The 17,939-nt window shown below is 45.5% G+C and overlaps 1 protein-coding gene across 3 annotated transcripts in view; it reads right to left on the reverse strand.

Moving 5' to 3' along the window:
* Positions 1 to 877: 877 nt before the first annotated feature.
* GSS (glutathione synthetase) overlaps positions 878 to 17,939 on the reverse strand; it is a 103,391-nt gene continuing 86,329 nt past the window's right edge. For all 3 annotated transcript variants that reach the window (XM_063960141.1, XM_063960139.1, XM_063960140.1), the window contains exons 12-13: positions 14,083 to 14,272; positions 878 to 1,918 (exon numbers count right to left, since the gene is read on the reverse strand). In XM_063960141.1, coding sequence (XP_063816211.1) covers positions 1,795 to 1,918; positions 14,083 to 14,272 — 314 coding nt within the window. In that variant the 3' untranslated portion in view covers positions 878 to 1,794. The remainder of the gene's footprint in view (positions 1,919 to 14,082; positions 14,273 to 17,939) is intronic.

Below are 17,939 nucleotides of genomic sequence, written 5' to 3' on the forward strand. Positions count from 1 at the left end.
ACAAACTCAGGACTCTTACCCCTGAAGGACTCAATGAATCCATTGAAATGGATCTATGTTAATATTCTACGGTTTATATATACATTCTTCATTTTTTATCTATTTTGATATTGAGACATAGCTGTTTTTTATATATATCAGTTAATTTCAACTACTTCTATCATTTTTTTCAGTGGAGTTCATCTGAGAGCGCCAGTGGCGCAATGTATATATGGTTGATTCTCTCATCACAGTTCTCAATGTATTCCAGTTTGACTGGGTGTTCGATTCTTGGTGTCTGATTTTTGACACCACTACAAAAATTTCTTTACCGCTGGTTGTCTGGTTAACGCACAGTCATCTCCTCGCCGCGCAGACGGACACTGGGCATTGCAGGACCGCAATACCGAGGACGCTCGGTACGGACCAGCCCTAGGAGAAGGTAATCATAATTTAATTATTCATTTGCCCACCTGCCTGTGAAAATCTCTCAAGACATCTATCATCAGCCACACACTGATGGGCTGTTTATCTGGAACTGTGGACATTCCAATCACATCAATTCTGGACTCTGTGGTTCCCATTCTCAATAAGCAGATTGAGAATTTACAGCTCATACATCTTATGATCTAGGTGTTGACATATTTAATTTTATTTTCATGTGTTTTTTATTGCATTTTATATGTAGACTCCGAATGTCTTAATTAATGTTATTAACATAATAAATCTTTTCTTTTTCTACGTCAGCTCTTATCTTTAATTATTCTGCATTAGCCATTGGTGGTTGTTCTTCCACTTTTGAGCAGCCGTTTCTTCTTATTAGCAACCAACGGAAATGCTCCCATTTTTGCACACTAAGGTTTGTGCAATATAAACTATTTTGAAAAAAACAAACACATTTTTTATCATTTTAACTCTATTTATTAAATCACAGTGCTGTACAAGTATATATTAGAAATTAATAGTATTACTTCATTGTAACAGATATCAATCACTTGGTCAAGACAATATACGTAATCCAACATTTCAGATAAATCTTTTATGTTCTTGGACCTATTAATACTGTACATCATTTTTTACAACTGAAAATCTTTAATAGCAAATTTCAACCCACAGTTTTCTGTACTAATAATTTGCTGATATCTCCATACAGATCTGAAGAATGCAGCATTGGAGGTCTAGAATAGATTCCAATATTATGGAACCAGCAAGATTTCAGGCATTCAACACAAAATTTAAGCAACTCACTGAAATCCTGCCGGTTCTGTTATATTAGAATTGTTAAAACTGGAAGTCTGCATGAATTAGCGAATCATTGAACTGCGATTGACAGTAATTACTTGCCATTACAGAGAGTATTAGACTAACCATGACCACTTTGGAATTCTAAGATTAGAATTAGTTTTTCACTCCATTATAGTTCTGGTATTATATTATCATTGATAGGGATGGGAATTATTTTTCCAGAAATATTTTCAGGAAAAAGGAGCTTAACTTTACTGCAAAAAACATACAGGGGTATAGAAAGACATTTTAATATTGCTTGTCAGCCAGAACAAACAAAAGTCTAGTTTTATCCATTTGTGTAAACTAAAAGATCTCATTACATTTTAATTGGAGCATATTACCTTTCGTTATGTATGTACTTTCATTGGCATATAAGGATGTCTAATCAGAAGAACACAACTAAATTAAATATCTGGAAGGATCTTCTATATTGCTGGATGCAGGCAAGATTCAGTTATGTAGTTTCCTCCAATGTCCAGCATGGGAAGTAAAGCACATCAAATATTACAGATTACATGAAGAACTCCATTATACAAGGTAAGGATTATCCAAGACTGCTACACCTGCTGCCACACCACCATCTGCATGTTCTGTGGCTTTTGTCCTAAGAAGATGGCCCACACATTCATTGAGGACCATCTCTTCACCATGCCTGAGGAAGAAAAAAAATAGATAACATTTTGTATGTATATGCACTTACACAGACAATATGCCATCATCAAAAGAGACGCTAGTAGAGAAACTATATATGAGGAATGATGAATATACACTCTGCTTCCTTGGACACAAAGGAACTGGCGTGATTCCAGAGATTGTGCCGATAGATTTAAAACAGCAATAGTTTTAAAAGGCTAACACAGTTTTGTCTTTTAAATTATTGCCGCTTCAAATCTATGGATTAAATCCCCAGAATCGTGACAGTTCATGAAACTCACTAGCTATTACATATGGGCCCAAGCAAGAAAATCTGAATGCCTCCTTCTGCATAACATCACCTCCCAAATGACAACAGTTACACAGTCTAGAACAAATAAAGAAATATTTATCATTTGCGCCAAAACACAGCAGCCTAGTCCTATTTCTGAGCCACACTCTTGCTCACATACAGTACCCAATTTGAAAATAAAATCAAAGGCGCTGTCTGTATTGTGAATGTCTACTTTTTTAAGCAATGAACGGCAATGGACAATCATGATGATCTTTACTTTCTCTTCAATGCCTCAACTTCTGTCTCTCCAATGCATAGAGAAAAAAAAAAGAGAACAGGTGGTAAAAGAACGGGGTCACTTCTATGTCACCCTTTACTAGGTATAAATCTCCACGGTACACACCTTACATAGGTGATCCATGTTTATTTTTACTATTATAGTAGTAAAATAAGATTTTACTTACCGGTAAATCTATTTCTCGTAGTCCGTAGTGGATGCTGGGGACTCCGTAAGGACCATGGGGAATAGACTGGCTCCGCAGGACACATGGGCACTTTAAGAAAGAATTTAGATTCTGGTGTGCTCTGGCTCCTCCCTCTATGTCCCTCCTCCAGACCTCAGTTAGAGAAACTGTGCCCAGAAGAGCTGACAGTACAAGGAAACGATTTTGGTAATCCAGGGCAAGATTCATACCAGCCACACCAATCACACCGTATAACTTGAGATAAACATACCCAGTCAACAGTATGAACAACAACAGAGCAACAGGTCAACCCTGATGCAACCATAACATAACCCTTATTTAAGCAATAACTATATACAAGCATTGCAGAAGAAGTCCGCACTTGGGACGGGCGCCCAGCATCCACTACGGACTACGAGAAATAGATTTACCGGTAAGTAAAATCTTATTTTCTCTAACGTCCTAGTGGATGCTGGGGACTCCGTAAGGACCATGGGGATTATACCAAAGCTCCCAAACGGGCGGGAGAGTGCGGATGACTCTGCAGCACCGATTGAGCAAACACAAGGTCCTCCTCGGCCAGGGTATCAAACTTGTAGAACTTTGCAAAAGTGTTTGAACCTGACCAAGTAGCCGCTCGGCAAAGCTGTAATGCCGAGACCCCTCAGGCAGCCGCCCAAGAAGAGCCCACCTTCCTAGTGGAATGGGCCTTAACTGATTTTGGCAGCGGCAATCCAGCCACAGAATGAGCCTGCTGAATCGTGTTACAGATCCAGCAAGTAATAGTTTGCTTTGAAGCAGGAGCACCAAGCTTGTTGGAAGCATACAGGATAAACAAAGACTCTGTTTTCCTGACCCTAGCCGTTCTGGCTACATAAACCTTCAAAGCCCTGACCACATCAAGCAACTCGGAATCCTCCAAGTCAGTAGTAGCCACAGGCACCACAATAGGTTGGTTTATATGAAAGGGTGGTCTTCTGTATACCGAATGTCGGGATACCGGCGCACAGTATACTGGCGCCGGAATCCCGACATCCGGCATACAGACAACTATTCTCCCTCGTGGGGGTCCACGACCCCCCCTGGAGGGAGAATAAAATAGTGTGGCGCGCGTAGCGCGCCCGCAGCGTGGCGAGCGCAGCGAGCCCGCAAGGGGCTCCTTTGCGCTCGCCACGCTGTCGGTATGCCGGCGGTCGGGCTCCCGGCGCCGGTATGCTGGTCGCCGGGAGCCCGAGCGCCGGCATACCGTACGACACCCATATGAAAGGATGAAGCCACTTTCGGCAAGAATTGTGGACGGGTCCGCAATTCTGCTCTATCCGCATGGAAAACCAGATAAGGGCTTTTATGTGACAAAGCCGCCAACTCTGACACACGCCTAGCCGAAGCCAAGGCTAGCAGCATGACCACCTTCCACGTGAGATATTTCAATTCCACAGTTTTGAGTGGTTCAAACTTAGAGATGAGCGGGTTCGGTTCCTCGGAATCCGAACCCGCCCGAACTTCAGTTTTTTTTACACGGGGCCGAGCGACTCGGATCTTCCCGCCTTGCTCGGTTAACCCGAGCGCGCCCGAACGTCATCATCCCGCTGTCGGATTCTCGCGAGGCTCGGATTCTATATAAGGAGCCGCGCGTCGCCGCCATTTTCACACGTGCATTGAGATTGATAGGGAGAGGACGTGGCTGGCGTCCTCTCCGTTTAGAGTGACTAGAGTACTAGAGAGAGACACAAATTTTGGGGAGCATATAGGAGGAGTACTACTTGCTGCTGATAGTGTGACCAGTGACCAGTGCCACCAGTTTAATTAATCCGTTCTCTGCCTGAAAAAAAACGATACACAGTGTGACACAGTCACACATACCATATCTGTGCTCAGCCCAGTGTGCTGCATCATATACTGTATATCATTATCTGACTGCACTTAAGTACAGTGCACACTTTTGCTGCCAGAGTGCCACTGCCAGTGTGACTGACCAGTGACCACTGACCACCAGTATTGTGATTGTCTGCTGACCACCAGTATATTGTGATTGTCTGCCTGAAAAAGTTAAACACTCGTCGTGTGGTGTTTTTATAAACGCATTCTGCAGACAGTGTCCAGCAGGTCCGTCATTACATAATATATACCTGTCCGGCTGCAGTACTAGTGTGATATATATATATATATATTTTAATTTTATCTCATTATCATCCAGTCTATATTAGCAGCAGACACAGTACGGTAGTCCACGGCTGTAGCTACCTCTGTGTCGGCAGTCGCTCGTCCATCCATAATTGTATACCACCTACCCGTGGTTGTTTTTTTTTTTCTATCTTCTTGATACTAGTAGCTTACTTTAGGAGTCTGCAGTGCTGACAGACAGTGTCCAGCAGGTCCGTCATTACATAATATATACCTGTCCGGCTGCAGTACTAGTGTGATATATATATATATATATTTTAATTTTATCTCATTATCATCCAGTCTATATTAGCAGCAGACAGTACGGTAGTCCACGGCTGTAGCTACCTCTGTGTCGGCAGTCGCTCGTCCATCCATAAGTATACTAGTATCCATCCATCTCCATTGTTTACCTGAGGTGCCTTTTAGTTGTGCCTATTAAAATATGGAGAACAAAAATGTTGAGGTTCCAAAATTAGGGAAAGATCAAGATCGACTTCCACCTCGTGCTGAAGCTGCTGCCACTAGTCATGGCCGAGACGATGAAATGCTAGGAACGTCGTCTGCCAAGGCCGATGCCCAATGTCATAGTACAGAGCATGTAAAATCCAAAACACCAAATATCAGTAAAAAAAGGACTCAAAAATCTACAATAAAATTGTCGGAGGAGAAGCGTAAACTTGCCAATATGCCATTTACCACACGGAGTGGCAAGGAACGGCTGAGGCCCTGGCCTATGTTCATGGCTAGTGGTTCAGCTTCACATGAGGATGGAAGCACTCAGCCTCTTGCTAGAAAAATGAAAAGACTCAAGCTGGCAAAAGCACCGCAAAGAACTGTGCGTTCTTCGAAATCCCAAATCCACAAGGAGAGTCCAATTGTGTCGGTTGCGATGCCTGACCTTCCCAACACTGGACGTGAAGAGCATGCGCCTTCCACCATTTGCACGCCCCCTGCAAGTGCTGGAAGGAGCACCCGCAGTCCAGTTCCTGATAGTCAGATTGAAGATGTCAGTGTTGAAGTACACCAGGATGAGGAGGATATGGGTGTTGCTGGCGCTGGGGAGGAAATTGACCAGGAGGATTCTGATGGTGAGGTGGTTTGTTTAAGTCAGGCACCCGGGGAGACACCTGTTGTCCGTGGGAGGAATATGGCCATTGACATGCCTGGTGAAAATACCAAAAAAATCAGCTCTTCGGTGTGGAAGTATTTCAACAGAAATGCGGACAACATTTGTCAAGCCGTGTGTTGCCTTTGTCAAGCTGTAATAAGTAGGGGTCAGGACGTTAACCACCTCGGAACATCCTCCCTTATACGTCACCTGCAGCGCATTCATAATAAGTCAGTGACAAGTTCAAAAACTTTGGGCGACAGTGGAAGCAGTCCACTGACCAGTAAATCCCTTCCTCTTGTAACCAAGCTCACGCAAACCACCCCACCAACTCCCTCAGTGTCAATTTCCTCCTTCCCCAGGAATGCGAATAGTCCTGCAGGCCATGTCACTGGCAATTCTGACGAGTCCTCTCCTGCCTGGGATTCCTCCGATGCATCCTTGCGTGTAACGCCTACTGCTGCTGGCGCTGCTGTTGTTGCTGCTGGGAGTCGATGGTCATCCCAGAGGGGAAGTCGTAAGCCCACTTTTACTACTTCCACCAAGCAATTGACTGTCCAACAGTCCTTTGCGAGGAAGATGAAATATCACAGCAGTCATCCTGTTGCAAAGCGGATAACTGAGGCCTTGACAACTATGTTTGTGTTAGACGTGCGTCCGGTATCCGCCGTTAGTTCACAGGGAACTACACAATTTCTTGAGGTAGTGTGCCCCCGTTACCAAATACCATCTAGGTTCCACTTCTCTAGGCAGGCGATACCGAGAATGTACACGGACGTCAGAAAAAGACTCACCAGTGTCCTAAAAAATGCAGTTGTACCCAATGTCCACTTAACCACGGACATGTGGACAAGTGGAGCAGGGCAGGGTCAGGACTATATGACTGACAGCCCACTGGGTAGATGTATGGACTCCCGCCGCAAGAACAGCAGCGGCGGCACCAGTAGCAGCATCTCGCAAACGCCAACTCTTTCCTAGGCAGGCTACGCTTTGTATCACCGGTTTCCAGAATACGCACACAGCTGAAAACCTCTTACGGCAACTGAGGAAGATCATCGCGGAATGGCTTACCCCAATTGGACTCTCCTGTGGATTTGTGGCATCGGACAACGCCAGCAATATTGTGTGTGCATTAAATATGGGCAAATTCCAGCACGTCCCATGTTTTGCACATACCTTGAATTTGGTGGTGCAGAATTTTTAAAAAAACGACAGGGGCGTGCAAGAGATGCTGTCGGTGGCCAGAAGAATTGCGGGACACTTTCGGCGTACAGGCACCACGTACAGAAGACTGGAGCAACACCAAAAACGCCTGAACCTGCCCTGCCATCATCTGAAGCAAGAAGTGGTAACGAGGTGGAATTCAACCCTATATATGCTTCAGAGGTTGGAGGAGCAGCAAAAGGCCATTCAAGCCTATACAATTGAGCACGATATAGGAGGTGGAATGCACCTGTCTCAAGCGCAGTGGAGAATGATTTCAACGTTGTGCAAGGTTCTGCTGCCCTTTGAACTTGCCACACGTGAAGTCAGTTCAGACACTGCCAGCCTGAGTCAGGTCATTCCCCTCATCAGGCTTTTGCAGAAGAAGCTGGAGACATTGAAGGAGGAGCTAACACGGAGCGATTCCGCTAGGCATGTGGGACTTGTGGATGGAGCCCTTAATTCGCTTAACAAGGATTCACGGGTGGTCAATCTGTTGAAATCAGATTACTACATTTTGGCCACCGTGCTCGATCCTAGATTTAAAACCTACCTTGGATCTCTCTTTCCGGCAGACACAAGTCTGCTGGGGTTCAAAGACCTGCTGGTGAGAAAATTGTCAAGTCAAGCGGAACGCGACCTGTCAACATCTCCTCCTTCACATTCTCCCGCAACTGGGGGTGCGAGGAAAAGGCTCAGAATTCCGAGCCCACCCGCTGGCGGTGATGCAGGGCAGTCTGGAGCGACTGCTGATGCTGACATCTGGTCCGGACTGAAGGACCTGACAACGATTACGGACATGTCGTCTACTGTCACTGCATATGATTCTCTCCCCATTGAAAGAATGGTGGAGGATTATATGAGTGACCGCATCCAAGTAGGCACGTCAGACAGTCCGTACTTATACTGGCAGGAAAAAGGCAATTTGGAGGCCCTTGCACAAACTGGCTTTATTCTACCTAAGTTGCCCTCCCACAAGTGTGTACTCCGAAAGAGTGTTTAGTGCCGCCGCTCACCTTGTCAGCAATCGGCGTACGAGGTTACTTCCAGAAAATGTGGAGAAGATGATGTTCATTAAAATGAATTATAATCAATTCCTCCGTGGAGACATTGACCAGCAGCAATTGCCTCCACAAAGTACACAGGGAGCGGAGATGGTGGATTCCAGTGGGGACGAATTGATAATCTGTGAGGAGGGGGATGTACACGGTGATATATCGGAGGATGATGATGAGGTGGACATCTTGCCTCTGTAGAGCCAGTTTGTGCAAGGAGAGATTAATTGCTTCTTTTTTGGTGGGGGTCCAAACCAACCCGTCATTTCAGTCACAGTCGTGTGGCAGACCGTGTCACTGAAATGATGGGTTGGTTAAAGTGTGCATGTCCTGTTTATACAACATAAGGGTGGGTGGGAGGGCCCAAGGACAATTCCATCTTGCACCTCTTTTTTCTTTAATTTTTCTTTGCGTCATGTGCTGTTTGGGGAGTATTTTTTTGAAGGGCCATCCTGCGTGACACTGCAGTGCCACTCCTAGATGGGCCAGGTGTTTGTGTCGGCCACTAGGGTCGCTTAGCTTACTCACAACAGCTACCTCATTGCGCCTCTTTTTTTCTTTGCGTCATGTGCTGTTTGGGGAGTGTTTTTTGGAAGGGCCATCCTGCGTGACACTGCAGTGCCACTCCTAGATGGGCCAGGTGTTTGTGTCGGCCACTAGGGTCGCTTAGCTTACTCACACAGCTACCTCATTGCGCCTCTTTTTTTCTTTGCGTCATGTGCTGTTTGGGGAGTGTTTTTTGGAAGGGCCATCCTGCGTGACACTGCAGTGCCACTCCTAGATGGGCCAGGTGTTTGTGTCGGCCACTAGGGTCGCTTAGCTTAGTCATCCAGCGACCTCGGTGCAAATTTTAGGACTAAAAATAATATTGTGAGGTGTTCAGAATAGACTGAAAATGAGTGGAAATTATGGTTTTTGAGGTTAATAATACTTTGGGATCAAAATGACCCCCAAATTCTATGATTTAAGCTGTTTTTAAGTGTTTTTTGAAAAAAACACCCGAATCCAAAACACACCCGAATCCGACAAAAAAAATTCGGTGAGGTTTTGCCAAAACGCGGTCGAACCTAAAACACGGCCGCGGAACCGAACCCAAAACCAAAACACAAAACCCGAAAAATTTCAAGTGCACATCTCTAGCAAACCAGTGGGATTTCAGTAAACTCGACACCACGTTAAGATCCCAAGGTGCCACTGGAGGCACAAAAAGGGGGCTGAATATGCAGCACTCCCTTTACAAACGTCTGAACTTCAGGTAGAGAATCCAGCTCTTTCTGAAAGAAAATGGATAGGGCCGAAATCTGGACCTTAATGGAACCCAATTTTAGGTCCAAATTCTCTCCGGACTGTAGGAAGTGGAGGAAACGACCCAGCTGCAATTCCTCCATAGGAGCATTTCTGGCCTCATACCAGGAAACATATTTTCTCCATATACGGTGATAATGTTGAGCTGTCACGTCCTTCCTAGCCTTTATCAGCGTAGGAATGACCTCCTCCGGAATGCCTTTCTCCGCTAGGATCCGGCGTTCAACCGCCATGCCGTCAAACGCAGCCGCGGTAAGTCTTGGAACAGACAGGGCCCCTGCTGCAACAGGTCCTGTCTTAGAGGAAGAAGCCACGGGTCCTCTGTGACCATTTCTTGCAGATCTGTATACCAAGTCCTTCGTGGCCAATCTGGAACAATGAGGATTGTTCGCACTCCTCTTTTTCTTATTATCCTCAGCACCTTGGGAATGAGAGGAAGAGGAGGAAATACATAGACCGACTGGAACACCCACGGTGTCACCAGGGCGTCCACAGCTACCGCCTCTTGACCTGGCGCAATACCTCTGTAGCTTTTTGTTGAGGCGGGATGCCATCATGTCCACCTGTGGCAGTTCCCACCGCGTTGTAATCTGTGCGAAGACTTCCTGATGAAGTCCCGACTCTCCCGGGTGGAGGTCGTGTCTGCTGAGGAAGTCTGCTTCCCAGTTGTCCACTCCCGGGATGAACACTGCTGACAGTGCGCTTACGTGATTTTCCGCCCAGCGAAGAATTCTGGTGGCTTCCGCCATCGCCACCCTGCTCCTTGTGCCGCCTTGTCGGTTTACATGAGCCACTGCGGTGATGTTGTCTGATTGAATCAGAACCGGTTGGTCGCGAAGCAGGGTCTCCGCTTGACGTAGGGCGTTGTATATGGCCCTTAGTTCCAGGATGTTGATGTGAAGGCAAGTCTCCTGACTTGACCACAGACCTTGGAAATTTCTTCCCTGTGTGACTGCGCCCCAACCTCGGAGGCTTGCATCCGTGGTCACCAGGACCCAGTCCTGAATGCCGAACCTGCGGCCCTCGAGAAGGTGAGCACTCTGCAGCCACCACAGGAGCGACACCCTGGCCCTGGGGGATAGGGTGATTAACCGATGCATCGGAAGATGTGATCCGGACCACTTGTCCAGTAAGTCCCATTGAAAGGTCCTCGCATGGAACCTGCCAAAGGGAATGGCCTCGTATGATGCCACCATCTTTCCCAGGACTCGAGTGCAGTGATGCACAGACACCTGTTTTGGTTTTAATAAGTTCCTGACCAGTGTCATGAGTTCCTGAGCTTCCTCTATCGGGAGATAAACCCTTTTCTGGTCTGTGTCTAGGATCATGCCCAGGAAAGGCAGACGAGTCGTAGGGACCAACTGCGACTTTGGAATATTTAGGATCCAGCCGTGTTGCCGTAACACTTCCAGAGAAAGTGCTACGCTGATCAGCAACTGCTCTCTTGATCTCGCTTTTAGGAGGAGATCGTCCAAGTATGGGATAATTGTGATCCCTTGCTTCCGCAGGAGTACCATCATTTCCGCCATTACCTTGGTAAATATTCTCGGTGCCGTGGAGAGACCAAACGGCAACGTCTGAAATTGGTAATGACAATCCTGTACCACAAATCTGAGGTACGCCTGATGAGGCGGATAAATGGGGACATGAAGGTATGCATCCTTTATGTCCAGAGACACCATAAAATCCCCTCCTTCCAGGCTTGCGATAACCGCTCTCAGCGATTCCATCTTGAACCGGAGCCTTTTCAGGTACATGTTCAGGGATTTTAAATTCAATATGGGTCTTACCGAACCGTCCGGTTTCGGGACTACAAACATGGTCGAATAATAACCCCTTCCTTGTTGAAGGAGGGGAACCTTGACCACCACCTGTTGAAGATACAATTTGTGAATTGCAGTTAACACTAATTCCCTCTCGTGGGGGGAAGCTGGCAGGGCCGATTTGAGGTAGCGGTGAGGGTGCATCTCTTCGAATTCCAGCTTGTATCCTTGAGACACAATCTCTATTGCCCAGGGATCCAACTGGGAGTGAACCCACTTGTGGCTGAAATTTCGGAGACGCGCCCCCACCGGGCCTAGCTCCGCCTGTGGAGCCCCAGCGTCATGCAGTGGATTTTGTAGAGGCCGGGGAGGACTTCTGTTCCTGGGAACTAGCTGTGTTGTGCAGCTTCCTTCCTCTGCCCCTGCCTCTGGCAAGAAAGGACGCACCTCGGACTTTCTTGTTTTTCTGAGATCGAAAGGACTGCATTTGGTAATACGGTGCTTTCTTAGGCTGTGAGGAAATATATGGCAAAAAATTTGACTTTCCAGCAGTAGCTGTGGAGACCAGGTCCGAGAGACCCTCCCCAAACAATTCCTCACCCTTGTAAGGTAAAACCTCCATATGCCTTTTTGAGTCGGCATCACCCGTCCATTGCCGAGTCCACAGGACCCTTCTGGCAGAAATCGACATAGCATTGATTCTAGAACCCAGCAGACTAATGTCTCTTTGAGCATCTCTCATATATAGGACAGCGTCCTTAATATGCCCCAGGGTCATTAATATAGTATCCTTGTCTAAGGTATCAAGTTCCTCAGATAAGGTATCCGTCCATGCTGCTACAGCACTACACACCCAGGCCGACGCGATTGCCGGCCTCAGTAAGGTACCTGAATGTGTATAAATGGACTTCAGGGTACCCTCCTGTTTTCTATCCGCAGCATCTTTGAGGGTAGCCGTATCCTGTGACGGCAGGGCTACCTTCTTAGACAAGCGTGTTAAAGCCTTGTCCACTCTAGGGGAGGATTCCCAGCGTAACCTGTCCGTTGGCGGGAAAGGATACGCCATAAGAATCCTTTTGGAAATCTTCAGTTTTTTATCTGGAGATTCCCAAGCCTTTTCACATAACTCATTTAGCTCATGTGAGGGGGGAAAGGTTACCTGCGGCTTCTTTTCCCCATACATATGAAACCTCCTGTCAGGGACTGGGGTTTCCTCTGTGATGTGCAACACATCCTTAATTGCTATAATCATATAACGGATGGATTTAGCCAATTTTGGCTGTAACTTTGCATCATCGTAATCGACACTGGAGTCAGAATCCATGTCTGTATCCGTGTCAACAATTTGGGATAGTGGGCGCTTCTGAGACCCCGACGGCCTCTGCGACATAGGATAAGGCATGGGTAGGGACCCTGACTGTCCTAAGGCTTCAGCTTTTTCTAACCTTTTATGTAAGGAATTCACACTATCATTTAAAACCTTCCACATATCCATCCAATCAGGTGTCGGCGCCGTCGGCGGAGACACCACATTCATTTGCTCCCGCTCTGCTTCCACATAGCCTTCCTCAGACATGTCGACACAAGCGTACCGACACACCACACACACAGGGAATGCCCTTTTTGAAGACAGTTCCCCCACAAGGCCCTTTGGAGAGACAGAGAGAGAGTATGCCAGCACACACCCCAGCGCTATAACCCAGGAATAACACAGTAACTTAATGTTAACCCAGTAGCTGCTGTATATTGTGTTTTTTGCGCCCCCCCTCTCTTTTTACCCTCTTCTACCGTGAATCTGCAGGGGAGAGCCTGGGGAGCTTCTTCTCAGCAGAGCTGTGGAGAAAAAATGGCGCTGGTGAGTGCTGAGGGAGAAGCCCCGCCCCCTCAACGACGGCTTCTGTCCCGCTCAAATATGCATTTTCTTGGCGGGGGCTCATACATATATACAGTGCCCAACTGTATATATGTGTACTTTTGCCAAAAGAGGTCCATATGCTGCCCAGGGCGCCGCCGCCGCCCCCCCCCCCCCCCCCCCCCCCCCTGCACCCTTACAGTGACCGGAGTATGTGAGGTGTGTGGGAGCAATGGCGCACAGCTGCAGTGCTGTGCGTTACCTCAGTGAAGAACGGAGTCTTCTGCCGCCGATTTCGAAGTCTTCTTGCTTCTCATACTCTCCCGGCTTCTGTCTTACGGCTCTGCGAGGGGGACGGCGGCGCGGCTCTGGGATCGGACGGCGAGGGTGAGATCCTGCGTACGAGCCCTCTGGAGCTAATGGTGTCCAGTAGCCTAAGAAGCAGGACCTAGCTTCAGAGAGTAGGGCTGCTTCTCTCCCCTCAGTCCCACGATGCAGGGAGTCTGTTGCCAGCAGAGCTCCCTGAAAATAAAAAACTTAACAAAATACTCTCTCACATCAAGCTCAGGAGAGCTCACTGAACAGCACCCAGCTCGTCTGGGCACAGTCTCAAACTGAGGTCTGGAGGAGGGACATAGAGGGAGGAGCCAGAGCACACCAGAATCTAAATTCTTTCTTAAAGTGCCCATGTCTCCTGCGGAGCCCGTCTATTCCCCATGGTCCTTACGGAGTCCCCAGCATCCACTAGGACGTTAGAGAAATGATTTTTATTCTTTCATTGTTCGGCAGGACTTTTGTATGTTTTCATGATTGGCATGACAGGGATGATATAAATTAAATGGACATTTTTACAGTTGTTACTTTCTTTTAGGCCTGTACTGTTAGTGCATCTAATACCACTATCAGTGACACATTTGTAGTAAAATATACCACATACCTACAGATACCACATACGTACAGAAGGACACTTACCTCACATAGACCCCAAACATGCCCAGCTCACTGATGCACTCAGAGACGTGTAGCTTGCCATTGGCTTTCAAAAGACAATTTCTGATAGGCTGCGGCTTGATCTTATCCATCAGTATGTAGGAAGTACGCTCAGTGCTGTCTCTAAACCTTTCCAGTACTTCTCTTATCTCATTTCCATAGATATTGTTTCCTGAAACAAGTAATAGAAATACAATGTATCATTTTCCAGTGTCCAGTTATTTTATTAATTACCACCAAATATGGCAGCAAAAAAAAAAAAACAGTGAACCAAACTAAATAGGTTTCTAGACGTGGTGTTTTACGTATTTGCACAACCACATTTTAATTGAAGGGTGTTTAAATACATAATGAAGTCTTCTCTCTTACTCTATGATAAGGTCACAAGGTTTGCCAGTGAGATTTTTCCTATACTGAAAACTACCCTGTACATTATGTAGTAGGGGAGAAGGGGAATTTGGGGGCTGAATTTGTATAGACAGAAGTGGAAGATATGTATATTGATAATAGCGCTCTCCAATAACCATGTTAAATAACACCCATGTGCAAAAATCCCAACATGGGAGTTGATTCACCGTATAATGAAGGAACAAGGTATCCTTTTGCTTCCTTGTCACATGAAACCAAATGGTCACGATGGAGTAACTCTTTTCAGAGAACTCAATGATAGGCCCAATTCACAATCTACGGAAGAGAAAATATAAGCACCTCCTAATCCTTTAACAAGGATAATCAGTGGAGGTACTTATAATGCGAAATATAGTGTAGCAAGCCTTTTAAAAATGGGGTCACATTTATTTTATACAAAATGCACGTACAGAAAAACAACTTTAAAAAAGCATGTCAATCTCCATAAGGCACATCACCATCGTTAGAATCTTTCCAGGGGTTTCTAATGGCGTCAGGTGTCCAGTTCAGAAGTGAAGGAGCTCCGGATGCCCAACACTTAACACCATGCAGAATTCACCCTGTGACCGATCAATGAGTGCAGGAGTCCAAGTAAAATACAGCCACGCTTAACGCGTTTCGGACGGGATCCGTCTTTCGTCAGAAGCATGGCTGTATGAGAAAAGCTTCACTATTTAAACCCTCCTAACTAGGGACATCAGGTGTAAACGATTACAGTATCAAAACCAACACCTCCCGCATTGATGAACACTCGCGTCGAAACCGGAAGTTCGTCATGCGCGTCAGTCATTCCCGGAACTTCCGGTATTTGCGTTCCATATGCGGTTCACGGTTTGCCGGAAGTCACTGTATTTGCGTTCCATGGAAACGGACTTCATTCAGGAGACTTAATTCCGGATTCCTGGCATCCTAAATGTCATTAGATGTCATCATAATCCAATATAAACATGTCCAGAGGATTTTAGTCCGTATGATAGTCCTCTCAATATCCATAAAAATAAAAAATAAATAAAAAACAAATGTTACCATATAAGGAAATGATACACATTAATTTATCCGCCATGGTTGATTACCACTTACAACCACTTGTACAAAAAACAAGGGCATTCCTTAAAGATACAGGAGACACACTTAGAAGGATCAATCAGTATAAGTGGGAGGAGGGAGATTTTTTGTGTACAGCGTATGTGTGTACGCTGTACACAATTATTGATTTGGATAGGGGACTATTGGCAGTCTCCTATTTTTTGAATGCAAGTACCCTCAGTACTCCACTAAAAGCTTTTATTTTGGACAGTATAAAATTTATTTTATTGGACAACTAATTTGGTCTTCGATGGTACCTTCTATTTACAGAGGGTGGGCACTGCTATAGGCACCAGGTTCGCCCCCAGCTACGCTAATTTATTCATGGCCTATTGGGAAGAACATCAGATTTGGCATGATGGCGGGCTGGTGGCGGGCCTGGTGTCCTGGCAGCGCTACATCGATGACATTTTGTTCATATGGCGTGGTGGCGAAGAGTCACTTGACACTTTTTGTGAAAATTTGAATCACAATGATATGGCTATACAATTGGTTTTCAACAAGAGTCAGAAGGAAGTTACCTTCTTGGACTTGAGTATTTATATCTTGGAGGGTCAGATTAACACAAGAACTTTTAGAAAGACTACAGACTCCAATAGTTTTATTGAGAGAACGAGTCAGCATCACGCCAATTGGCTGGATGGTATTCCATTCAGCCAATTTGCCCGTATAAAAAGAAATTGCACAGATGAACACATATGTGATCAACAACTTAATGAAATGTCTGTGCTATTTTCAAAGAAAGGTTATTCTACTGACCTATTGGATAAGGCTAGATCGAAAGTAGCCAAAATAGAAAGAAAGGAGTTACTAAAAATTAACACCAGTCCCAAACCCAAGGATGAACGCTTCCAATGGGCATTCATCAGCCAGTATAATAGATCCTTCAAAAATATAGAACGAGTTTTTAGGGGAAACTGGAACATACTAAAACAGGATTCAGTTTTGGGCCCGAAGTTACCTGAGAAACCACTCTTTATCTATAGGAGGGCGTCAACACTTAAAGATCAGCTGGTAAAAAGCGGTATGGAAAATAATCCCAGACAAAGCATAAGAACTAAGGGTTTCCACCGCTGCGGTGAATGTTTAATGTGTAGGACAGTGAAAACACCGCTACGAAAAATATCTGAATTTACAGTACATGGTCAAACTTATCCAATAAAGGAGTTTATAACATGCCACTCCAAAAATGTGGTTTATATTATGAAGTGTACTTGTGGACTCTTTTATGTCGGAAGAACAGGCAGGTGTGTCAAGGTCAGATGGGCTGAGCACATTTATAATATCCGTAAAGGTCTTGATACCCAGGGTGAATTCTGCATGGTGTAAGTGTTGGGCATCCGGAGCTCCTTCACTTCTGAACTGGACACCTGACGCCACTTCATTTTAAAAAAATTAATGAGTCAAAAGAATGTTTTTTAAAATCTTTATGCGGTATTCAAATGATTCTCCCAAAATGGAGAACCAGAGATGTGCAGAAAAGGCTTGCACAGGCAGAGAACAGATGGATTCACCGTTTGAGCACTCTAACACCTGGAGGCTTAAACGGTGAGTTCGAATTGAAATGTTTTCTGATTTAACTCATCTTCTCTGATTATACGCACTGAAGTTACTTTAATGTGTATCATTTCCTTATATGGTAACATTTGTTTTTTATTTATTTTTTATTTTTATGGATATTGAGAGGACTATCATACGGACTAAAATCCTCTGGACATGTCTATATTGGATTATGATGACATCTAATGACATTTAGGATGCCAGGAATCCGGAATTAAGTCTCCTGAAAGAAGTCCGTTTCCATGGAACGCAAATACAGTGACTTCCGGCAAACCGTGAACCGCATATGGAACGCAAATACCGGAAGTTCCGGGAATGACTGACGCGCATGACGAACTTCCGGTTTCGACGCGAGTGTTCATCAATGCGGGAGGTGTTGGTTTTGATACTGTAATCGTTTACACCTGATGTCCCTAGTTAGGAGGGTTTAAATAGTGAAGCTTTTCTCATACAGCCATGCTTCTGACGAAAGACGGATCCCGTCCGAAACGCGTTAAGCGTGGCTGTATTTTACTTGGACTCCTGCACTCATTGATCGGTCACAGGGTGAATTCTGCATGGTGTAAGTGTTGGGCATCCGGAGCTCCTTCACTTCTGAACTGGACACCTGACGCCATTAGAAACCCCTGGAAAGATTCTAACGATGGTGATGTGCCTTATGGAGATTGACATGCTTTTTTAAAGTTGTTTTTCTGTACGTGCATTTTGTATAAAATAAATGTGACCCCATTTTAAAAGGCTTGCTACACTATATTTCGCATTATAAGTACCTCCACTGATTATCC

The sequence above is a fragment of the Pseudophryne corroboree genome, chromosome 3 (assembly GCF_028390025.1).
Source record: "Pseudophryne corroboree isolate aPseCor3 chromosome 3, aPseCor3.hap2, whole genome shotgun sequence".
Lineage (NCBI taxonomy): Eukaryota > Metazoa > Chordata > Amphibia > Anura > Myobatrachidae > Pseudophryne > Pseudophryne corroboree.